This window comes from Heptranchias perlo, chromosome 37, assembly GCF_035084215.1.
Source record: "Heptranchias perlo isolate sHepPer1 chromosome 37, sHepPer1.hap1, whole genome shotgun sequence".
Lineage (NCBI taxonomy): Eukaryota > Metazoa > Chordata > Chondrichthyes > Hexanchiformes > Hexanchidae > Heptranchias > Heptranchias perlo.
In genome coordinates, this window is record NC_090361.1 from 4,137,932 (window position 1) to 4,163,572 (window position 25,641).

General features: G+C 45.3%; 1 protein-coding gene across 3 annotated transcripts in view; it reads left to right on the plus strand.

Annotated features, from left to right (window-relative positions):
* Nucleotides 1-25,641, plus strand: part of LOC137304416 (proto-oncogene vav-like) — an 88,469-nt gene that overhangs the window by 47,361 nt on the left and 15,467 nt on the right. For all 3 annotated transcript variants that reach the window (XM_067973006.1, XM_067973005.1, XM_067973007.1), the window contains exons 4-20: nt 2,062-2,127; nt 3,164-3,272; nt 4,318-4,416; nt 7,112-7,180; nt 8,478-8,581; nt 10,741-10,840; nt 12,172-12,267; nt 12,944-13,012; nt 13,120-13,206; nt 14,137-14,222; nt 15,509-15,641; nt 16,722-16,831; nt 18,887-18,988; nt 20,332-20,423; nt 21,035-21,060; nt 23,009-23,051; nt 24,851-24,987. In XM_067973006.1, the coding sequence (XP_067829107.1) occupies nt 2,062-2,127; nt 3,164-3,272; nt 4,318-4,416; nt 7,112-7,180; nt 8,478-8,581; nt 10,741-10,840; nt 12,172-12,267; nt 12,944-13,012; nt 13,120-13,206; nt 14,137-14,222; nt 15,509-15,641; nt 16,722-16,831; nt 18,887-18,988; nt 20,332-20,423; nt 21,035-21,060; nt 23,009-23,051; nt 24,851-24,987 (1,528 nt within the window). The remainder of the gene's footprint in view (nt 1-2,061; nt 2,128-3,163; nt 3,273-4,317; nt 4,417-7,111; nt 7,181-8,477; nt 8,582-10,740; nt 10,841-12,171; nt 12,268-12,943; nt 13,013-13,119; nt 13,207-14,136; nt 14,223-15,508; nt 15,642-16,721; nt 16,832-18,886; nt 18,989-20,331; nt 20,424-21,034; nt 21,061-23,008; nt 23,052-24,850; nt 24,988-25,641) is intronic.

Below are 25,641 nucleotides of genomic sequence, written 5' to 3' on the forward strand. Positions count from 1 at the left end.
TTGGTTGAGCGATAAATATTGACCAGGACACCGGTGAGAACTCCCCCTGCTCTTATTTGAAATAGTGCCATGGGATCTTTTACATCCACCCGAGAGGGCAGACGGGGCCTCGGTTTAACGCCTCATCCGAAAGACGGCACCTCCGACAGTGCAGCACTCCCTCAGTACTGAACTGGGTTGTCAGCCTAGATTATGTCCTCAAGTCTCTGGAGTGGACCCACGACCTTCTGACTCAGAGATGAGGCTCTGTCTCCCTGTTTAGCTGGGTGTTAAAGATCCCACGGCACTATTCTAAGAGGAGCAGGGAGTTCTCCCAGTGCCCTGCACAATATTTATCCCTCAAACAACACCACTAAAACAGTTGAATTGGTCATTTATTTTGTTGCTGTTTGTGGGATCTTGCTGTGCACAAATTGGCTGCTGCGTTCCCTACATTACAACAGTGACTACACTTCGAAAAGCAATTCATCGGTTGCAAATGTCTTTGGGACATCCCGAGGTCGTGAAAGGCGCTGTCTTTCTTTCATTTATTTTGCCTCTGGAGGGAGAAGGCCGGTGATCTTGACTAGTAGCTGTGACAGCAAGGTCACTACTGCCTGCAGTATAAAAGCTAGTGGTGCTGTAGGTAATGGTGGAGGCAGCAAAGGAACATGGCTACCACCAAACTGCTCCTGCCCCTGTCTGTACAGGCAATGAAGCACAGGCATAAAGCCTCTACAGACACTGAGGGTAGTTGTCGCCAACTCTGGAGGTATCATCACATGACCCCCTGCCTCCACCCCCACCCCCGTCCCCACACTCCCGCCACTGGTCGCCCGACACGTCCATCCTCTTGGAGCCCCGCCTTCTCACGGCCAATTGGAAAGTGAACAGACTCTTCATTACCCGATTGGATGATTCTTGACTGTCAGTCAAACAGCCCTTTTTTCCCCACGTCTGATATTTTTTATAACTAATAGACAAAAGCGTTCAAAGAAATTTTTTTTTTAAAAGAAACACAAATTTTTAATGCCTTGTGATTTTTCTCCTGGAGTTTGCTCGCAGCATTGTCCTGGAGATTAATCTTTCACTCCTGGAGATTCCAGGCCAATCCTGGAAGGTTGACAACCCTAACTGAGGGGGAGGGACAATCAGCTGCTGGTAAAACTGCAACAGGTGTGGACTACAAGGTGTTTTTTTTTTAAATAGGGTGGGAGACGTGGCCAAAAAAAACCATGGCCACCACAGACTGAAGCCCACCGCTTCTCCTCATTACCTGGAGTGAGGTGGTTACAGCAGGCCCTGCCCTCTTACAGCTTCATCAGCTACTGGCAAAGTTACTAGAATCAGAGCAAACCATTTCTTTCTAGCATTTCTTTTAGTCCAACTGCTTATGTGCGAACTGCACTGGTTTGGTGGCAAGCCTAGTTGTTTTAAAAATCTACTTTGCTTAGATCCATGCAAGTTTACAGCACAGAAGGAGACTATTCGGACAACTTGATTGAGGTGTACAAAATTATGAGGGGCCCAGATCGAGTAGACAGGAAGTACCTGTTTCCCCTAGCGGAGAGTTCAAGAGCTAGAGGGCATAGATTTAAGCTGATTGGCGGAAGGATTAGAGGGGACATGAGGAAAAACTTTTTTACCCAGAGGGTGGTGGGTGTATGGAATTCGCTGCCCGAATTGGTGGTAGAGGCAGGGACCCTCAACTCTTTAAAAAAGTACCTGGACCTGCACCTAAAGTGCTGTAAGCTGCAGGGCTACGGACCGGGTGCTGGAAGGTGGGATTAGAATGGGCACCTGGTTGTTCTTCGAGCCGGCGTGGACACGATGGGCCGAATGGCCCCTTTCTGTGTTGTATCTTTGCTATGGTTCTATGGTTCTAACTCTTTACTAGATCAGGCAGACACTATTGCCATGGCCTTGTTCTCCCCCCTGGGTCCTGTATCTTCATCTGCTTCATTTATTCTGCTCCCTATCGCCCAATAGAGGTGTTCAGGTGACTTTGTAATATTTATAGAGAAAAATGGCTGTAACGCAAGAGATATGAAGGAAGTGAACAAAAGATTTTTTTTTCCTCAGCTCCTTTCCAACAGAAGACAGCTTGGCCGATGATGAGATCTACAGTGGGCTTTCCGATGTCATTGAGTAAGTTACTCACTGGTTTATCTCTACCAGCTTGCACCCTCCGTAAACTTGAGCCCATCAAAAACTCTACTGCCCGTATCCTAACTCGGGCCCATCACCCCCTGTGCCCGCTGACCTACATTGTCCCCAGTACAGCAACGCCTCGATTTTACAATTCTCATCCTTATTTTCAAATCTCTCCGTGGCCTCGCTCCCCTCCCTATCTCTGTAACCTCCTCCAGCCCTACAACCCACTGAGATCGCTGCGCTCCTCCAATTCTGGACTCTTGTGCGTCCCCAATTTTCATCCCCCCCACCATTGGCGGCCGTGCCTTCAACTGCCTGGGCCCAAAGTTCTGGAATTCCCTCCCTAAACCTCTCCGCCTCTCTCTCCTCCTTTAAGGCTCCTTAAAACCTACCTCTTTGACCCAGCTTTTGGCCACCTGTCCTAATATCTCATGTGACTAAGTGTCAGATTCTGTTTGATAATCGCTCCTGTGAAGCGCCTTGGGACGTTTCACTACGTTAAAGGCGCTATATAAATGTAAGTTGTTGTTGTTCATCACTGGTTGATTCAGTCAGGTGCACACGGAGGCTGTGGCCCGGCAGAAATGACGGTGGTATTGAGGCGTTTGTACATTTACCAAATACGGCACTTTCAAATACAGCGAAGGACACTCTCTGACAAAACCCCTCTCCATCAACGGGCTTAGTCCCCGATTACTTCAATTAATACAAGATCTCAGGGACTAGCTGAAATCAATGGGGAAAGAAAGAAGGAATTTCCTCTGCAAGACTGTACTGTACTGGGGGAGGGGGGCGGATTTAAAGCAGACAGACCAATAGACAGATTTGACTTGAATGTCCCATCCAGCAATTGATTTGCCTATCCTCGGTACCCCGTTTAAAGGACCAATATTCTCACAACACCAGTCCATGGCCAACCTTTACTTGCTGCAGTATAGCTAGATGCTGAGATGGATCATGAATTGTCAGTTCTAGAGTTCACTGCAGCTGCCACTCTCTGAACGTGATCCTATAATCTTTGCCTCAACAGTGATACAGGGGAGGAAGATGATGACCTTTATGATTGTGTGGAAAACGAAGATGATGAAGGAGGTGAAATCTATGAAGACCTGATGAGGACTGAGTTTGTGATGGCACCGGTACGAGATCCATACGGCTACCTTCGGTGTCTTTCGTTCTCTCTGCTCTTCTGAATTCACCCGAGTCACCATTTTTCATATGTGAGCCTGGATCGTGACGGTTGGGTAGGATAATCGAGCATTGAGTAAGAAAGGTTAATTTGGAGAACGCCATTAAATGTTGCTGTGGGTCGGCTGCAGGGAGGGTGGGATGTTTTTCGCTCATCTTCACCACAGCACGCAAAGACCAATGGCAGATATGACACTGGGGCTGGCTTAACAGCTCCGACATGGAACCCATTCAGTAAGAATGGCATCACTGGTCCCGCCCTGACCTATGGTCGGCAATTTGCACTTCCTGGAAGAAATCACTGGATAGCGATTGGGAGCTGGTACCCCGGCTCCGTTTTTTGTTCCTCTCCTCTCTATCACATGGCATCCCTCAACCAAGAGACCTGGAAAGGCAACCTACTCTCGGGCTACTAACACTGCTGCCCAGGAGTCGATTGTTTTGAGGTGCTTGAGAGCAACACTGGTTGAATTACCCCTGTGTAGAAACATCTCCCATAACAGTCAGGTTGAAGTAGGGAACTCTCAGTGTGGATGCTGATGGAATCTCAATTGTTACCACCATGAGGTAGAGCGTGTACGTAATCCCACTGACTAATCATTAGATGTCCTGAGGTGTTGCCTGAACACAGTTTGCATAGTATGAGTACACTGAATTTTCCTTACTCTCTCAGCAACTGTTGATAAGCTACACTGGCACTCAAGGCGCTGAATGGGTTCCATGACGGAGCTGTTAAACCAGCCCCAGTGTCATATCTGCCATTGGTCTTTGCGTGCTGTGGTGAAGATGAGCGAAAAACATCCCACCCTCCCTGCAGCCGACCCACAGCAACATTTAATGGCGTTCTCCAAATTAACCTGATGTCCCAGCCAGGGAGAACTGTTGGGTATGCGAGGCAGAATGAGGGTTGGGAATTTTGTTTTTAAATAGGTTTTGGGGGACGGGTAAAAATGTGCCGTATATCACTGCCATGTTTAATCGGGATCTATGTTTCAGCCACAGAAAATGACTGACTTTGACAAACGGAATTGCTGCCTTCAGGAGATCAGACAGACGGAGGAGAAGTACACAGAAACATTAGAATCCATACATCAGGTAGGATCAGGGCCAGGGATTCTACGCACATGGAATTGACTGTGTGTGACTATTGAATGTGTGACTGAACTGTGTGACTATTGAATGTGTGACTGAACTGTGTGACTATTGAATGTGTGACTGAACTGTGTGACTATTGAATGTGTGACTGAACTGTGTGACTATTGAATGTGTGACTGAACTGTGTGACTATTGAATGTGTGACTGAACTATGTGACTATTGAATGTATGACTGAACTATGTGATTATTGAATGTGTGACTGAACTGTGTGACTATTGAATGTGTGACTGAACTGTGTGACTATTGAATGTGTGACTGAACTATGTGATTATTGAATGTGTGACTGAACTGTGTGACTATTGAATATGTGACTGAACTATGTGACTATTGAATGTGTGACTGAACTATGTGACTATTGAATGTGTGACTGAACTATGTGATTATTGAATGTGTGACTGAACTGTGTGACTATTGAATGTGTGACTGAACTATGTGACTATTGAATGTGTAACTGAACTATGTGATTATTGAATGTGTGACTGAACTGTGTGACTTTTGAATGTGTGACTGAACTGTGTGACTATTGAATGTGTGACTGAAGTGTGTGACATTTGAATGTGTGACTGAAACTGTGTGACTATTAAATGTGTGACTGAAGTGTGTGACTATTGAATGTGTGACCGAACTGTGTAACTATTGAACGTGTGACTGAACTGTGTGACTATTGAATGTGTGACTGAACTGTGTGGCTATTGAATGTGTGACTGAACTATGTGACTATTGAATGTGTGACTGAACTATGTGACTATTGAATGTGTGACTGAACTATGTGACTATTGAATGTGTGATTGAACTGTGTGACTATTGAATGTGTGACTGAACTGTGTGACTATTGAATGTGTGACTGAACTGTGTGACTATTGAATGTGTGACTGAACTGTGTGACTATTGAATGTGTGACTGAACTATGTGACTATTGAATGTATGACTGAACTATGTGATTATTGAATGTGTGACGGAACTGTGTGACTATTGAATGTGTGACTGAACTGTGTGACTATTGAATGTGTGACTGAACTATGTGATTATTGAATGTGTGACTGAACTGTGTGACTATTGAATATGTGACTGAACTATGTGACTATTGAATGTGTGACTGAACTATGTGACTATTGAATGTGTGACTGAACTATGTGATTATTGAATGTGTGACTGAACTGTGTGACTATTGAATGTGTGACTGAACTATGTGACTATTGAATGTGTAACTGAACTATGTGATTATTGAATGTGTGACTGAACTGTGTGACTTTTGAATGTGTGACTGAACTGTGTGACTATTGAATGTGTGACTGAAGTGTGTGACATTTGAATGTGTGACTGAAACTGTGTGACTATTGAATGTGTGACTGAACTGTGTGACTATTGAATGTGTGACTGAAGTGTGTGACTATTGAATGTGTGACCGAACTGTGTAACTATTGAATGTGTGACTGAACTATGTGACTATTGAATGTGTGACTGAACTGTGTGGCTATTGAATGTGTGACTGAACTGTGTGGCTATTGAATGTGTGACTGAACTATGTGACTATTGAATGTGTGACTGAACTATGTGACTATTGAATGTGTGACTGAACTATGTGACTATTGAATGTGTGATTGAACTGTGTGACTATTGAATGTGTGACTGAACTGTGTGGCTATTGAATGTGTGACAGAACTATGTGACTATTGAATGTGTGACTGAACTGTGTGACTATTGAATGTGTGACTGAACTATGTGACTATTGAATGTGTGACTGAACTGTGTGACTATTGAATGTGTGATTGAACTGTGTGACTATTGAATGTGTGACTGAACTATGTGACTATTGAATGTGTGACTGAACTGTGTGACCATTGAACGTGTAACTGAACTATGTGACTATTGAATGTGTGATTGAACTGTGTGACTATTGAATGTGTGACTGAACTGTGTGACTATTGAATGTGTGACTGAAGTGTGTGACTATTGAATGTGTGACTGAACTGTGTGACTATTGAATGTGTGACTGAAGTGTGTGACTATTGAATGTGTGACTGAACTGTGTGACTATTGAATGTGTGACTGAAGTGTGTGACTATTGAACGTGTGACTGAACTGTGTGACTATTGAATGTGTGACTGAACTGTGTGACTATTGAATGTGTGACTGAAACTGTGTGACTATTGAACGTGTGACTGAACTGTGTGACTATTGAATGTGTGACTGAAACTGTATGTGACTGAACAGGGATTCTCCTTTTCTTGCTCACCGGCAAAAAAAAATGGTAAGGAATTGTTAGGGGACAGGGTTAGCCCAATTTCCACACCGCAGGAGAAAGGGCCTCATTAAAACGATAGTTCCTATAACTTTTGAACTTTTGAATTGAAACTTTTAACTTTCAATTCCTGTGGGGAATTGCCTGGGCTCCAATTGGCAACTGTCCACAGTGGCATGGATGAAATCAGGAGCTCATCAGCTGGGGAATCCCAAGCACAGAACAGGATCCCAGCGTACCATGGTGCAGGGTTCCATAGCATGTCCCTCAAGCCAATTCCTGGTTTGGATCATGGCCCTTAATGGACAGTGTAGTCTTTTCTTCCGATCAATGAGAACTCTGCCGCCATGGTGATCACTGATTTTACAAGAATCTCTGTTTCTGTTTTGCAGCATTTTTTTAGACCATTGCATCGATTTCTCAGTGTCCATGACCTAGAGAACATATTCCTCAACATTGAGGTAAGTCCCTCATTGCCTAGAGTTGATGTTTATTGATTTGATCTTTATCTTAATCTAAGTGTTCTGAATTTACCGCATTCCAGGTTGAGATGATGTAGACAACCCACTCCCAAACCCCTGTCAGTGCTGCTCCTGATCCAGGATATTGGAGGTTGCACCAAGGTGTCGTTTGAGATGATTCACCCTCTGATCTTCACTGTGGTGGGCCCGGCCCGTGCAATGGATTAGACACTGGCCTTTTCTGAGGCCTGGGTTCAAACCATTCCAGATTGAACGGGATGAAAGTCTTCTCCATAAGTTGTACTGTGAGGGTTCTTCATGAAATTAGTTTGGGCGGTCTCCCGGAGAAGCTTGCGGATGGTGGGGAATGGGAGAGGTGCAGTAGGAGTTGCTCTCCAAGGCTCGATAATGGGGCAGAATAAAGGAAGCTTCACTCTGCATCTAACAGTGCTATGTGTGACTTGGAAGTGCTAGATGCTGACACGAGCTGCTGAAAACGGGTAAGTGTTCCATACCCCAATGCTTCTTATTCTTTAGCCTAAATTAGTACAAAATTCGCCAAATTAAAAAAAAATGAATCAAAGCTGCTTCAGTTAGTGATTTGCCTTTTGATGGTCCACTTTGATTCAGCCAACAAAAAACCCCATAAAAGTGGTTGGGGATGAAACTGTTCAACATAACAGGATCAATAGTGAATCGGCAGCCCATTTCACACTGCGCTTCAATGGAAAAGAGTGTAAAGCGGGTTGCTGAATCGTTACGAGCCCATTTTGTGATATAGACGCAGACCAATTTCACCCCCGTCATACCTGAAGGGGGTGAGGAAAGTGCCTGAACTGGTGAATTGCATCGAGGTGTATAGCAGTCACGTTCAGCCTCATTTGGCAGGCATCTTGATCTCGCCTGGGGTCGGCGACGGAGGGGAAGAAAAAGCAAAGGCTGGGCATCCTCTGCAGAGCACCAGGAGGGGACAAAAAGCAGTAACGAGTTACCTTTGCCTCCACAAGTGGTTATAGAACAGCCTTGGGAGCTTCATAGCAGACAGAGGAGACCTCATTCTACTGGCCTGGGCTGCATTTGAACCAAAGTCCTAAAGGTGGAACAACACTAGGTTGATTTTCTGAGTTCACACTGAAGCCGGGAGACTCATCCACTGCCTGCACACGTCAGGACATCATGGGCAGGCTGCCTTCCTCTTCCTGTTCCCTGCTCCCTTTTCCCCGTATATCTATAATAGTTTACATGTGCAGTAAGTGCACTGCAGTCCTGTTGCTTTACACCTGTGTCACCTCCACAGGAACTACTGAAAGTGCACAGAGATTTACTCGAAGAAATCCAGAGCTCTATCAAAATCAACAATGCCCTGAACCTCCACGAAATCTTCAATAATTACAAGAAAAGGTGAGTGTGGCTGCCTGGCTATATTGAGATCCATTCACTGGTCCTATCCACATGAAGGTTGTATTATTGTCAGTCAACTGGATTGAAAGGGCACGGTAATTTCCATTGAAAGTGAGCCTCATACAGTTTCCCTTTCCTTTAAGTCTCTGGGATTTTATTTTTACCCTTCTGGTTTTCCCCCTTCTCTCCTGAAGGGATTCATTCATGCTCGGGTGTGATTCCAGGCGTGCAAACTACCTTCTGGTACCTCAATCCATTCTTCATGTATGAGCCTGGACCGTGAGAGTCAGCGGGCTATTTTATCATAGGGGAGCCAGAGCCAAGCCCAACTCTGTCCTCACCCAATGCCCACATGTGTGCTGAAGAGGGAATCTTGGTTGGTTTTATCCCTTCCTTGATCCAATGCAGCTCAGAGCAGCTAACTCAGCAAAGACTAAGGCAAGTAAATACCAAATGCACCATAGGTGAGGGAAGTGGAAGACGGGAGGGTAAATGATTAAGATTTAATGGGAGGATGGAAATCATTGGCACAATGCTCATGCTCTACCATCAGTAGGAAAGTTCTGGGAGAAGAATTGGTAAAAGAACCAGAGGAGAGATGAGGAGAATTTTTTTTTACACAGTGAGTTGTTATGATCTGGAATGTGCTGCCTGAGAGGGCGGTGGAAGCAGATTCAATAGTAACTTTCAAAAGGGAATTGGATAAATACTTGAAAAGGAAAATTACCGGGCAATGGGGAAAGAGCAGGGGTAGAACTATCTGGATAGCTATTTCAAAGAGCTGGCACATGTACGATGGGCCGAATGGCCTCCTTCTGTGCTGGAAGATTCTACGATCTCACAATTACTGTGAAGAAGCACTATGCCTGAATTTAAAATAATGAGTTACAGATTCTTAGAACACAAGGGCAGACGCCCTCATTGAAAGAATCAAAAGAATTTTGCTAAACTGAAACCGAGCAGATTCAATTCAAAGTTAATTGGCAATGTCATGAATGACTGCATCTGGAGTCAATGCAGAGGACAGCCAAAAGGACTGAGTTATGAGGAAAGAGCTGGAGAGCTTGAGTTCTTCAGCCTTCAATGGGGGTGACTTGGAGGGGACTTGATAGAAGTGAATAAGATAGTAAACAAAGGAAAGGTAAATCTGGACGTAAAAGATCCTACGGCACTATTCGAAGAAGAGCAGGGGAGTTCGACCCGGTGTCCTGGCCAATATTTAGCCCTCAACCAACATCACTAAAACAGATTATCTGGTCTTTTACCTCATCACTGTTTGTGGGATCTTGCTGTGTGCAAATTGGCTGCTGCGTTACCTACATCACAACAGTGGCTACGCTTCGAAAGTACTTCATTGGCTGTAAAGCACTTTGGGACGTCCTCAAGGTCGTGAAAGGCGCTACGTAAATGCAAGTCATTCTTTTTTAAACCTGGACAGTAGGTCAAGGAGGTCACGGGTTCAAAATAGGTGAAAGGTGAAATTAGCACTGTATCAGGACGTTTATCATACAAAGAGTGATTTCGAATGGACTTACAGGGTAGGGCATTGGAGGTAAAAACCCTGGGACCATTAAGAGACAGTTGTGCTGGTGGGACTGTAGGTTTGGTTTAAATGGTCAAGTTCTGTTGAGCCAAAGGTAATCTGTGTTTACCTTGATGTGGAGATGCCGGTGATGGGTGATGGACTGGGGTGGACAAATGTAAGGACTTGCACAACACCAGGTTATAGTCCAACAGTTTTATTTTAAATCACAAGCGTTCGGAGCTTACCTCCTTTATCAGGTGACGAAGGAGGAAAGCTCCGAAAGCTTGTGATTTAAAATAAAACTGTTGGACTATAACCTGGTGTTGTGCAAGTCCTTGTGTTTAACTTGTGATCTTTGAGGCTAGTTCAGAAATATCACAGCAGATCTCACCTTCCATAGTGCAGCTAAGTGGAGTTTCTGCCTTACAAGAATAATTACAAAAGAATAGAGCCCCTTTAACTAATGGTTCAAATTACTTTTGTAGCTGGTCGCTCTTTTACTCAGGTGCTGTCCTCACCTTCTAGCTCGGACAGTAGCCATTCCTTAAGGCTATTGATTCCCAGCGACCAGGGTGTCTGATCTCCCTGGCCGTGCTGGGCCTAGAGCTCACTAAAAGCCTTTTGTTTCCCAAAGGTTGCTACTGTATGGGAGGTACTGCAGCCAGGTGGAGGCAGCCACGAAACACCTGGACAAGGTCGCTAGCACGAGGGAAGATGTTCGGATGAAGCTGGAGGTAGGAGCCTTTTGAGGTGGCTGTGCTGCATCCACGAATCTTTCTCCAACCTGTTCTCTGTGTTCCAGGTGCTGACTGACCCTCTGTGCGTTTCCAGAATTTCCTAGTCTCAGATTTCCAGCATTCCAGTAACTTGGGGGCATGTTGGGAGGAATTCCAATGAGTTGAGCGCCTTTAAACATTAGACCAAGGTCAATGCCTGCAGGTGCACAGCAATCAGGAGTTGTTATAAAACTGCCCAACCGTAACTTTTAACCAGATTAGTCTCTTTGGTTTTAACCTATTTTTGGTTTGTATCATTGCTTGTTTCTTTGAACCAGATGTTTATTTGGTTGCATTTTTTTTTTGGTTTCAACTTTGCTCCTGAATCCCACGATTTGAAGCGTTTCGCCCGACATAGGCTGCTCTCCTCACCGCCCGGGGCAGTCGCGGTCTCCTCTCCCGTTACAGCACAGAGCACAGCGGAAAATGCCCGAATTTCAAACTTTGCCACCAACAGGAAGTGCGGGTGCCACTTTAAGAACACCTACCAGCACCCTTCTGCTCCTGCCCAGGAAATCCCGACCTCTGCGCTACCGGTTCATGACACAGAGTGTGTTGGGGGTGCACCAGCTGCATTTAAATGAGAAACGGGGAAATTCTGGGGAGGCCCTCGTTAGAGATTAAGATTGCGAAATAGTTAAGAAATTGATTTTACATGAGTTGGGGGGGTCCCATTGGTGAGACTGTGATTAAGAGAGAGATTCTCATCCTTGTGTTCAAATCTTTCCATGGCCTCACCTCTCCCTATCTCTGTAACCTCCTCCAGCCCTACAACCCTCCGAGATCTCTACGCTCCTCCAATTCTAGCCTCTTACGCATCCCTGATTTTCATCATTGCACCATTGGCGGCCGTGCCTTCAGCTGCCTAGGCCCTAAGCTCTGGAATTCCTTCCCTAATTCTCACCACCTCTCTCTCCTCCTTTAAGACGCTCCTTAAAACCTACCTCTTTGACCAAGCTTTTGGTCACCTGTCCTAATATCTCATGTGGCTCGGTGTCAAATTTTGTTTGATAATCGCTCCTGTGATAATCGCTCCCTTGGGACGTTTTACTACGTTAAAGGCACTATATATATGCAAGTTGTTGTTGTTTTCCCATTGGTGAGACTGTATTCTATAAGAGGAGGATCCCATTAGTGAGACTGTGCTCTGTAAGAGAATAATGAAAAGACTCCCGTTTTAAAGTACTTTCCATAAAAGCACCATATACTCTTACTCAATGAGCAAAAAGAAAGTGTAACGGTCCTTTAAAGCTGCCGAGTGTAATTATTGCTCGTGTTCTTTTTCTCAGGAATGCTCCAACAGAGCAAACAATGGAAGATTCACCCTACGAGATCTCTTGATGGTGCCCATGCAGAGAGTCCTCAAGTATCACCTTCTGCTGCAGGTAGAGCTCAGCACCGATTTACCATGGGCTGGACTTGAACCAATATGCGCCTGGACGGTCCCAGGCTCATCGCTATACACCAGGATGGTCCCAGGCTCAGTTTGCATTCTGTGTTGGTCTCAACCAGGGTGGTGGTAGGATTGTAGCAATTATGATCAGTGCCTCCTGGCTAGAGAGGGGGAAGTCAGCCAGGCTTCCTACTCCTGACTTTTTTTATTGAAACGTGCATGTATGCATGTGGACATTGGAAGAGGCTTGCGGGGCTCCTTATAGAGCAGTAGCCTGCCAACTCTCACTGCCCCTAGGTTCATGGCTGAAGAATGACCACTCGGACAGTGCACTGGCGAGCCTCAACTATACCTAGAACCATACCCCAACATGAGGTAGCATCTTCGGGGAGGGGAGGGGAGAGGAATATTTTTTTTTAATTCATTCTTGGGAATTGGGCATCGCTGGCAAGGCCGGCATTTATTGCCCATCCCTTGAGAAGGTGGAGGCGGCCTTCTCCTTCCAGAACAGAAGGTTCTCCCACTGTGCTGTTAGGCAGGGAGTTCCAGGATTTTGACCCAGCGACGATGAAGGAACGGCAGATATATGTCCAAGTTGGGCTGATGTGTGACTTGGAGGGGAACATGTTGACATCATGCCCTAATGTCTCACTGATGTGTTCCTACAGGAATTGGTTAAGCACACCACTGACCCAAAAGACAAGGACAACTTACGAATGGCTTTGGATTCCATGAGGGTGAGTGGAAATTGCCTTGCAGCTTTATTTGCTAACATGTCGAGCTATCTGAAAATTAATTATAGGAACATGATTGTATTTATATTAATCGTTTCTCTTTCCTTTAGGATTTGGCCCAATGTGTAAATGAAGTGAAAAGAGACAGCGAGACTCTCAAACAGATCACAAGCTTCCAGTTATCAATAGAGAATTTGGTGAGTCAGCGGTCAATAAAACTGCAGCAAGTGCCTCATAGTGTAAAGCCAGTTGTTGCATAAGGTTTTCATTTTAACAGAGAGAGAGAGCCATTAGGTAAATTCACCAATCGCATACTTCCAGCATGGAGGCATGTCTCGAAGAGAGCGCAGGAGCAGATTCTGCGATGCGCACTCCTATTGAGCTGGCTCAACATTGATGGGCATCGTAGGAAGGGCAAAGTTCCTTCATAACCAATGTGTATTATAAAAAGGATGCAGGCCATTGGGAAAGAGCAAGGGAGTGGGACTAATTGGATAGCCCTTTCAAAGAGCCGGCACAGACACGATGGGCCGAATGGCCTCCTTCTGTGCTGTAAGATTCTCTATGGTTTCTCTGATAAACGGGATCTTAGCTCCCCAAATGGCTCAGTGTCTAATTCCACTGCCCGCCGTGGCATTAAACCAGCCAGACCAGGAAGGTCCCAGGTCTCATCTCTTATCTGTGCTTTCCAAACAACGAACTCCCATTTTGTTGCATAATCCGGCAAACCAATTTGTTAAAATGCAAAAATGAGTCAACATGCGTTGTCCCTGCACAACATCTTAGTAGGGTCAGGGCGAGGGGAGTTATTTGTAAAGCGACAGATGGGGAATATTTAACAACCAATGCAGATAAGGAAGGGGTCAGGCTCAATCACTGGATCTGAATCAAATTAGCTGATCTCAGTCAGGGTAGTGATAGGGATTCTTTAACTGGGAGCAGCAACCCCAAGCTACAGAGTGGAACAGTCCACCATGCAATTGGGATCGGTTTCCCCTGGCTAGGGAGTGGGGCAGTCAGCCAGTGTACAGTAGAGATGTCTCATCACTTGAGGAAAAATGTAATTTTGTCTAAATGAGACATCAGAATCTCTCATTTTCTCTCGTAACCGTTTTGTTACATCCTAGAACCAGTCCTTGGCTAGCTACGGGCGACCTAAGATAGATGGAGAGCTACGCTTATCGACTCTGGACAAACGGTCCAAGCAGGATAGGTAAATGGATGTCCTTCTTTGAAGAATGTGGAATGTTCGAGATGATTTTTGCACACCTCAGTCACCTTCTCTACAGGAGACCACTGGCCTGATCCTGCATCCTGACAGTCACAGTGCAGCCTGTTGAGAGACAACTCCTCTGTACCCATTCCAGCGCCACAGGTCACACTTCCACCCTGTAACAATCGGCATGGGCTTCAGAAGTCCAACTGAGAGAGCAGCAGGACTCAAAGGACTTGCTCATAATCACTTACCAGCCTTACAATTCAGCACCACAACCAACTTTATTATTTGTAAAATCCTGGAACTCCCTTCCTAACAGCACTGTGGGAGAACCGTCACCACACGGACTGCAGCGGTTCAAGAAGGCGGCTCACCACCGCCTTCTTGAGGGCAATTAGGGATGGGCAATAAATGCTGGCCTCGCCAGCGACGCCCACATCCCGTGAACGAATTTAAAAAAAACTAACATTTATGTCCCAATTTATTGCTATATCAACTTATAATTGAACAACAATAATATGCATTTATATAGCGCCTTTATAAAACATCCCAAGGTGCTTCACAGAGGCGCTAGGAAAAAAATGGTGCCAAACCCAAAACTTGGTCGTAAGGGTGGGTTTTAAGGAGGGTCATGAAGGAGGAGAGTTGTCCGAAGGCACGGCCGCCAATGTTGGGGTGATCACCCAGTAACCAAATCCCCAATATCACATCTGATCTAGAACTGTGGACCAGAATGGCAGCAGAAAGCCCTAGCCTGGATGAATTCCTGGTAACACAGGGGATCGCAGGCTGCAGTTCCAGAATTAGGTAAGGAACATGATGGGGGGTTTGGAAGAGTAGGCTAGATGGAGCAATGGTCTCCTGCCCGAAACATTACTATATTACTGTTAGAAGTTGACTGCATCTCACTATCCTCCATGGAAACCATCAGCAAATGGTAAACACAAAAGAAAAAAATGACAATATTTATATTATAATAAAGAATAACATAGGCCTCGATTTTAACCCCTCCCCCACCCGCCCCGGACAGACAGAAAAGGGTCGGTCGAGCGTTTAAAATCTTGAAAATCGCCATCCTGCCTACATTCTGCTGCGTTCCCGGCTGCTGCAATATTAATGGTGGTAACATTTATATATTGCAATGTACCACAGACTATGTATTGTCCTGCATTAACAATATTAATATTAATTTTAATACATTAATATCAATTATACATTGAGAGTTGTTGCTTTGGCAGTCTGTGCTGTACAGCCACTAACTGGTGCTTTTTTTTTGCACACAGATATGTATTCTTGTTCGATAAAGCTGTTATTATTTGCAAACGCAAAGGAGAGAACTACGAAATGAGGGAAATAATCGACCTGCAGTATTACCAGATAAATGACGACCCAATAGGGGGTAAAGAAACCAAAAAGGTACAAGTGTAGTGTGTGAATTCTCAGGCAACCGCTCTCTTCTGTCCTCTAACCTTTCACCCCTCCCACTGTAACCCTGGTCTAGCGCCAATGTTATACCTGCCCTATTACATTGGGCAGCGTGGTAAACTTGGTGACCCTATGGGTGGCACTTAGTGGTGATAAAAGATGATGGCAAAACTCTGGGAAAAAAATAAGCAAAACCAAACTGTTGAGTGCTCCTGGTGGTTGATGCCCTGCCCAGTGTGGAACTGGCCTGGAAGTTTCCTTCTACCCTTGCTCTTCCCGATGAGTTAGTTGATCATAGCCAGGGTGGTAGCTGGTCGTTATAGGGAGTCCTCAGGGACCCTGGGCCAGGGAGATGACCAGAGTTCCTGGTCTGGATTGCTGTCCAGCAACCCCTGCGGGGAAATCCGTATTGGTGGACAGCGGGTGAAAGCAAAGAAGAGGCTCTACTGTGATTGGTTGAATAGGTCATTGTCTAGACTCAGACATGAAGAATGGTCATTTGGAGAAAGTACCGCCAACTCTGGAGCCATACCCATGTATGAATCAGCACCTTCAGAAGAGGAGGGAAGAAAATGAGTCAGGAACATACCTGAGAAAGGTGTTTTGGTGTGCAAAGTAGCTCGATGCAGATTAGAATTAGATCCTTGGGCCTAGATGGGTTTGGTGTATTCAAATACAAGGTTCCAATCCCCACAATGGGGCCTGAGCTCACAATCTAGTCTCATATTTGAGGGATTGCTGCATTGCTGGAGGTGCCATTCTTCAGATGAAACTTTAACTGAGACCTTGTCTGCCTCCTTCCAATGCACTATTTGAAGAAGGACAGGGAGGCCTCCCATCAGCCTGGCCAACATTCCTCCCTCATCCAATACCACAAAAAAGAAAAGATTAACTGGTCAATAACCCATGGACGGAGAATGGCTGCCAAATTTGCCTACATAATGGCAGTCAATAAATACACTTCGAAACAATTCATTGGGTGAAGTGCTTTTCGACATTTTGACGTGATAGGGCTCTCTAAAAACTGGGAGCGTTACTAAAATCCTATCTGTTGTTTCTGCTTCTTCCTAGTGGAGTCACATGTTCCTTCTAATTGAGATACACGGACAACATGGCTACGAGCTCTTCTTCAAGACCAGAGAGCTGAAAAAAAAGTGGATGGAGCAGTTCGAAATGGCTTTGTAAGTTTAACATTAAGGATCATGAGTGGCAAGGGAGCCATGGTAACACTCTCTCTTGGAGCACTGTGACACATCTGATGTGTTGTAAGGCAGGGTGGTCACTGACTGCCGTGTAACACCTCAATAACCGTGCCAAAACCAGGCAGGTCGGCTGCAATACCAAAGGGTAGGAAGTTATGCTTCAATTGTACAGAGTCTTGGTCAGACCCCACCTGGAGAGCTGCGTTCAGTTTTGGGCACCGCACCTCAGGAAGGATATATTGGCCATGGAGAGAGTGCAGCGCAGATTCACCAGAATGATACTGAGGCTTAGAGAGATAAATTATCAGGACAGGTTGGATAAACTTGGTTTGTATTCCTTGAGTATAGAAGGTTGAGGGGTGATCTAATCGAGGTGTTTAAATGTTAAAAGGATTTGATAGGGCAGATAGAGAAACTATTTCCTCTGGTGGGGGACTCAAGAATAAGGGGATATAATCTTAAAATTAGAGCTAGGCCATTCAGGAGCGAAATCAGGAAGCACTTTTACATACAAAAGGTAATAGAAATTTGGAACTCTCTTCCCCCAAAAGGCTGTGGATGCTGAAGGTCAATTGGAGCTTTCAAGTCTGCGATGGATAGATTTTTGTTGGGTAAGGGTATCAAGGGAATTAAAGCAAGGGCAGGCAAATGGAGTTGAGGTGCAGATCAGCCATGATCTAACTGAATGGCAGAGCAGGCCCGAGGGGCTGAATGGCCCACTCCTGTTCCTTATGTTACACAGGATGTTGGTACAGAGAAGCAGACCATGGGTGTTTCTTCAAAGCTTCGTCAAAGAGGTAGGTTTTAAGGAGCGTCTTAAAGGAGGAGAGAGCGGCGGAGAGATTTAGGGAGGGAATTCCAGAGCTTAGGGCCCAGGCAGCTGAAGGCACGGCCGCCAATGGTGGAGCGATGAAAATCGGGGATGAGCAAGAGGCCGGAATTGAAGGAGCGCAGAGATCTCGGAGGGTTGGAGGTGCCCACAGAGATAGGGAGGGGCAAGGACATGGAGGGATTTCAAAACAAGGATGAGAATTTTAGAATTGAGGCGTTGATGGACCGGGAGCCAATGTAGGTCAGCGAGCACTGGGATGATGGGTGATGGAATGGCTGACTTGTCGGATTTGACCATGTCTGCACTGTACACATGCAGGAGCTGACTCTGAGGCAAACTCAAACGCACACACAAGCCACTGATATCAGGTGGGAGTGAAGTGCCATTTCTATGGGGATGGTTTTCTGAGTTGTGCTGTGGGCCTGGAACCTCACACACCGGCTGTGCGTATCGGGAAGTCACAGGTGAATGACTATCCACCATTTTCAATCCATTCATATTAATGAACATAAAATCAAGGCTCCATGGCAGCAGCATGAACTCGACAGGCCTTGGAGAGGGTGCAGAGGACATTTACCAGAATGATACCAAGTTTGAGGGACTTCAATAATGTGGAGAGACTGGAGAAGCTGGGGTTGTTCTCCTTAGAACAGAGAAGGTTAAGGGGAGATTCATTAGAGGTGTCCAAAATTATGGGGGGTTTTGATAGAGTAAATAGGGAGAAACTGTTTCCACTGGCAGGAGGGTCGGTAACCAGAGGACACAGATTTAAGATAATTGGCAACAGAACCAAGGGGGAGATGAGGAGAATTTTTTTACGCAGCGAGTTGTTCTGATCTGGAATGCGCTGCCTGAAAGGGCGGTGGAAGCAGATTCAATAATAACTTTCAAAAGGGAATTGGCTATTTACTTGAAAAGGAAAAATTTGCAGGGGTTTGGGGAAGAAGCAGAGGGAGTGGGACTAATTGGATAGCTCTTTCAAAGAGCAGGCACGATGGCCTGCTTCTGTGCTGTACGATTCTAGGATTCTATACATCCATGTGAGCTGACAGCGCTAAGTGGCACAGTACCAGACGAGAGGCGAGAGAGAGAGAGAGAGAGAGAGAGATGCGCCTTTTGCTTGCCGTGTCCTCTCTAGATTAAAATTGGAAGGGAGCCAGTACAGTTTTGAGTTCCTCTTCTAATTGTGAAATTTCTCTCAGGTCGAACATCTACCCAGAGAACAGAAGCACAAATAACCACGATTTTCAGATGTATTCATTTGACGACTCTGCAACGTGCAAGGCTTGCCAGATGTTGCTCAGGTACAGTTTCTGGTCCTTGGTGGCGCACGCCATCATCTTCTCTTGGCGCGATAGCAAGCAGTCGCTCAAAGCTGCCCCAATTCAAATTTCCTTTTTTATTTTTCTTATGGACACAACCCTATCTTCTTCATCCTGACTGGGGCCCCTCCCTAGCTCTGTAACCTCCTCCAGCCCTACAACCCTCCGAGATCTCTGCGCTCCTCCAATTCTGGCCTCGTGCACATCCCCGATTTTACACGCACCACCATTGGCGGCTGTGCCTTCAGCTGCCTCGGCCCTAAGCTCTGGAATTCCCTCCCTAAACCTCTCCGCCTCTCTGCCTCTGTCTCCTCCTTTAAGACGCTCCTTAAAACCTACATCTTTGGCCAAGCTTTTGGTCACCTGTCCTAACATCTCCTTACACAGTTCAGCGTCAAATTTTGTCTGATAATGCTTCCGTGAAGGCGTCTTGGGACATTGTACCATGATAAAGGCGCTATATAAATGCAAACTGTTGTAGTTGCTGTGCTGGGACTTGCTGTGGTTCTGTGGGTATCTGGCCCACATGTTTATTCTGTAACTACCTACCAGCAGGAGTCACTGGGTAGTGATCAGGAGCAGGGGCTGTATTTTGTCCTCATGTAGCCCTGGAGGTACAGAGGCTGAGACCTGTTGCAGCAATTTCAATTTTCATTTCTGACTTCTGGGCTGTTTTTATTTTGCCTTTATTTTTCGAACACTCAAGATAAATCGATGCAATTCACTCTGGAATAAACTAACAGAAGTGGCGGTTGGGTTGCATTGCTTGCATATGATGGAACAGAAACGATAGTTGTTTCATGCATTTTGCAAAAATATATGAACACACTGGGTGCATCTGTTTTTTTTGTTGAAAAAACCAAGATGGTTTTGTGCCTTGTGGTCATGGTAAATCCCCAAATACTCATATCCCCATAGTTGTACGGTGTAAATGTTTCTAACTCAAACATTGAAAAAAAAATCTTTATAATATCAGCACAAAATAAATGCCATTGAGAAAATCATGGGTTTGAATCCCTGAAATTGTGAATTGAGTCTGATTTCCTGCAGATGGTGCAAAGGGCCAATGATGAGAGGTACAGCTCAGTCTCGCCACCTGCAGGAACTTAATGTACCTGCAAGTACCTACTGTTGAAATGCTAGGGTTAGAAATGTATTTTTTTTTAATTAATTGAACGGTTGTGGAACAACTGTGTCTATTCTGAGCAGAGGGAAGCAGTGCGAGCTCCACGTCTGAAGCCTAATTTCTTGCTTGCCAGCAGAAATGACCAGGCCTGCACCTGTCCAAAATCTCCCTTATGTCTTTCTTTTCTGTCGCTCAACAGGGGCACCTTCTTCCAGGGCTATCGATGCATCAAGTGCAAGTCTGCAGCTCACAAGGAATGTTTAGGAAGGGTTCCACCGTGCGGCAAGCAAGGTAAGACTCGTCATTATATTCCACACACTGGCACACGCCTGCGCGGAGAAGCTCATTAGTACAGAGTTGGAAGGTCTAGCTGGTCTAGTGGAACTCTGACCCATTCAGGAGCTCTGGGAGAATGAGTGTCCTGATGGAGAGTTACCAAGCAGTCCATTAATGTCACCAGTTTTGCAGACTGACTGGTGCCACGCCATTCATTCATCATTTGGTGTCAGCCGTGGCTCAGTGGGCGGCACTCTCTTGCCCCTGAGTCAGAAGGTTGTGGGTTTAAGTCCCACTCCAGAGGCTTAAGCACAAAATCTGACACTTCACTGCTGTATTGATGGTGTTTGAATAGAGCCAACATAGGAGTAGGCCATTCAGCAACTTGTGTCTGTTCTGCTATTCAATTAGATCAGTGATCCATATCTTAACTCCAACTACCAACCTTGGTTCCATATCTCTTGCATAACAAAAATCGATCAATCTCAAATTTGAAATTTTCAATTGACCCCCAGCCTCAACAGCTTTTTGAGGGAGAGAGTTCCAGATTTCCACTCCCCTTTGTGCGAAGAAGAAATTCCTGTTTTATTCCTGTTTTAAATCTTGTTCATGTCATTTATTTACAGACACTGGATCATCGACTTTGACCAAGGTACTTCCGAATTTCTAACCCGTCACTTTTCTGCTTCTAAAACTTCATTATGTCTTTTTACTTTAAATGTCCTAAAACTTGCCTCAAAAACCTGGAGAAATAAAACAGCACGAAATATAATGTATCAGTGGTTCACCCGCACCATTGCGTAGTCAGCTGGAGGTTACACTGTTGTGGTGGGGGTGGGAGGTGAAGGGGGAAGGAAGGGGGACGCACCAGGCCCACTGAAAAGATTTAGGTTTGCGAGAGATCGGCTGAGAAAGGATTGAGGCTCCCAACAGTGCAGCGCTCCCTCAGAGAGTCAGCCTAGATTATAAACTCAAGTCTCTGGATTGGGACTCAGACATACAACCTTCAGACTCAGAGATGAGAGTGTTACCCACTGAGCCAAGGCTGACAAATCATGTTGCACGCTCTAAGTGTAGAAATTCGTGGGGTGCTGAGCTAGGAGGAACCACTTGCCCTAGTTAGTGTTGGGGGGAACTGGTTGGCAGCTGGGAGGAGTTGCGTTAATCTCAGTGGAGATACACACTGTGTGGTGTTCTTAACTAAGTCATTAATGCGTTATTTGTAAAGGAGCTTAGGATTTGGTTTAAAACACCACACGGGTGGAAATATCAGGGATATCTAGTAGTCTGGGGTTCTTCAGAAATCGATCCCCGATGGCTTTGTTGGTGAGGGCACTGCCCACTGTGAATTACATTAAATTACATTGAATTTACCGCACAGAAACAGGCCATTCGGCCCAACTGGTCTATGCCGGTGTTTATGCTCCACACGAGCCTCCTCCCACCCTACTTCATCTCACCCCATCAGCGTATCCTTCTATTCTTTTCTCATGTGTTTATCGAGCTTCCCCTTAAATGCATCTATGTTATTCGCCTCAACTACTCCTTGTGGTAGCGAGTTCCACATTCTAACCACTCTCTGGGTAAAGAAGTTCCTCCTGAATTCCTTATTGGATTTTTTTAGTGACCATCTTATATTAATGTCCCCTGAAACAGAGCCAAAGAGACCAGGATGACTTCCAGTTCAATCCCAAGCCTGTATTGATTTAACTGATTTCAGTTGGATCACTGGGTATGGGAAACGTCATTTCCCTCGGCTAAGCAGTGGAAGACAGCTGATCGCAGTCCACTGCTCCTTGCTTGAAAATGTGCCTGTGCTCATTTCAGCTGAGGGCTGAGTCGAGTTATATTGTGATGCCCCCTGCAATTCAATAGCTCATGCACGATGAGTGGCTGTTTGAGTGAGTTGTCAGAGGATTGCCGGTGCCCACAGAACAGTAGCCCAGCAAGACGGTGTCCTTGAACACAAAGAAGGAGAGAGCAGTGGTTCAGTGGGCAGCCCTCTTTGCCTCTGAGTCAGAAGGTTGTGGGTTCAACTCCCACTCCAGAGACTTGTAGTACAAAATCTAGGCTGACACTCCCTGTGCATTACTGAAGGAGTGCTACGCTGTTGGAGGTGCCGTCTTTTGGATGAGATGTTAAACCGAGGCCCCGTCTGCCCTTTCAGGTGGATGTAAAAGATCCCGTGGCACTATTTCGAAAAAGAGCAGGGGAGTTCTCCCTGGCGTCCTGGGCCAATATTGATCCCTCAACCAACATCACTAAAAACAGATTATCTGGCCATTATCTTATTGCTATTTGTGGGATCTTGCTGTGCGCAAATTGGCTGCTGCGTTTCCTACATTCCAACAGTGACCACACTTCAAAAGTACTTCCTTAGCTGTAAAGAGCTTTGGGAAGTCCTGAGATCATGAACAGCTCTATATAAATGCAAATCTTTCTTCTTTTATAAATTGAGAGGGAAATGGGATTGGGGGAGAGGGAATATGGAATAAATTGTGTGGTACTGGTGAAGGGACCTAGAAACCCTCTCTGTATTACAAATAAAGTTATACTTGTCACTCCTTAATAAACAGAAAGCAAAATCTTTTCTTCTGCAGAGTAAAAGTAATAGAACTCCCCCAAACCGACAGCTCAAAACAGGTAAGTGTCTTGTTCGGTTTAAGCCGCCATGGTGCATTTTGGGATTGCAATAAATTACAAGCATTTTTGTTAAAACTTTTAATGTCTGAATTAGATGAAATCTGTAAGTGGGTGGAACTTACAGTGCCAGGTGAAATTAAGTGTAAGGTATTGCACATTTGAAGAGAACTGGATGATGTACCGTCTGAATGGCGTCGAACTAGCTACTGGTTGTAGCCGAAATGGATCTATGAGTGTTAGGAGGCCTAACACATAACACATAACATGTCCAGTCACTATGGAGCAGTAATAAACAGAGCAAATGGAATGCTGGCCTACGCTGTGCAATCAGTAGAGTAGAAGGCGGAGGAAGCCGTGTTAAAACTGCACAGTGCTCTGGTAGGCCGCACCTTGAGTACTGTGTAGACAGTTTCAGTCATCGGGACACAAGGGAAGCTTCGGGTTGCCAACCCTACAGGATTGTCCTGGAGTCGCCACGAATTAAAGACTAATCTCCACGACACCGCTGTGAGCAACACCCAGGAGAAAAATCATAGTGGGTATTAAAAAAAAAAATTGTGTTTTTTTTAAATTTTGTTTGAACACTTTTGTTTGTTAGTAATGAAAATATTGGAGATAAGTAATATTGCAGTCAAGAATCATTCAGTCGGGTAACAAAGAGTCTGTTCGATTTCCAATTGGCTGCGGGAAGGCGGTGCACCGCGAGGATGGGTGTGTCAGACGATGAAACGATTTAAAAAGAGCTTGGCAGGGTAGAACTGGGAAGCACAATGGGCTATTGAAAATCTCCACCTCAATGTTATGAGGTGGTATCTCAGATATTTGCATCAGACTCTTGCGGTGCAGTCCAGAGTTGTGGCACTTGCAATCCAATCAACCAGCCAATGTTCACCAATTTGTAGCAGTTCTCAAACAAACCACTAGGTGGAACACTCTACAATTCCATCCTATCTCAGAGAAAGGCCAACCCTCAGCCTGTCCAATGACGTCTTTGGGTGGAGTTTGTTTTCATTAAAAGTAATAATAGTTGGGTGTTTTTTAGTGGGTTAAGCAAACTTGAGTTTGAACCGAGTTCACGCTGTCCAGGTGGAAGTCCTCTGTAACTGTCGAGGTTTCTGGATGGAATGAGTTGAATCGCCAGATAGCTACAAATCACATCAATTCCTCAGGTTAGCTACAATGTGCGCTCAATGCAATCAGAGTCCTAACGATGTTCACAAACCCCATTTTCAGAAGAACGTCCCTCAATTTCACCTGTCAACCACGCCAGCTCTGGATTACCCATGAAGCATCACCAGACATACTCAATCTAAGCCCCTTCCCCCAAATGTCCCAAATTCCTTAGGAAGAGAACGAGTTAAAAAAGGAAATAGTGTGATGAATCTTGATTTCAATGCAGCGAGGATGCAGAAAGGGTGTGCAGGATGTGATATTTGAATCTTACAAAGAACAAGACAGGGAAGTCAAAGGAACGATGACCATAATATTGATCAAACATAACTAATAAATAATATTATAGCTGAATACATAAAAGATACAAAGTTTTCACATTTTGTACATGGGAATAGCACCCAGCCCTCCGATATTTGGTCTAGATTGAGTTAGATGTCATTGGAGAGCTGGGGTACGGTCATTCCTTGTTTCAATCCGCAAGGAATCTGTTAGGAGTCGAGAATGTTGATGGACAATGTTGGGAAGAGGAGGAGAATGATTGAGGAGAAGATAAAATTGTTACAAATAACGTAGTTGACAATCTACTGACAACTTTCATCCCCTCTCCCTTTCTTGGTCTCTCTCAGGTTTGCCCAAAACGGAAGTTTGCCAAGTGTATTATGGGATGCCTCCTCCACCTGTGGCCTTTGGACCAGCTCTGAAGCTCCTCTTAGGAGATATAATTGAACTCACCAAAGCAGAGGCAGAACAGCAGTGGTGGGAGGTAAGCACAGACCGATTTATCCTCAATGTCTTCCTACCACTCGGGTACCTTTTCTTCTTCTTGTTTTTAACATTCTTGCTAATTTTCTGCCCTCCACTCCTATCTTGGGGGTGTTGACTGCCTATTGTGCTGTGGTTTGACATGGGGACACTGCCCTTGCAGTACTGTGTCCGAATGTGTGCGACTAGACAGTGCGTGTCGGCACATTATTTATCTGTGAGGGACACTGCAGACAAGCACGGTTCTGTCCATAACTGACGCGCGAACATTTTCCAGCAGGAGTCATTGATTGTAATCAGGAGCAGGGACCCCCTAGTCCGAGGAGACTGCGTCCATTTGTCAAGCTCCTTTAACTGTTCTCGCTCACATGAGCAAGGTCAACACAGATGGGGAAATCAAACCAGGGGCCTTCTGGTCTACATACAGAAGCTGGGATTGTTCGCCATAAAGCAGGGGAGATTTAACAGAGATGTTCAAAATTATCAAAGGTTTTAATAGAGTAAGTAAGGAGAAACTGTTTCCAGTGGCAGGAGAGTCGGTGACCAGAGGACACAGATTTAAGATAATTGGCAAAAGAACCAGAGGGGGAGATGAGGAGAACTTTTTTTATGCAACAAGTTGTTATAATTTGGAATGCGCTTCCTGAAAGGGTGG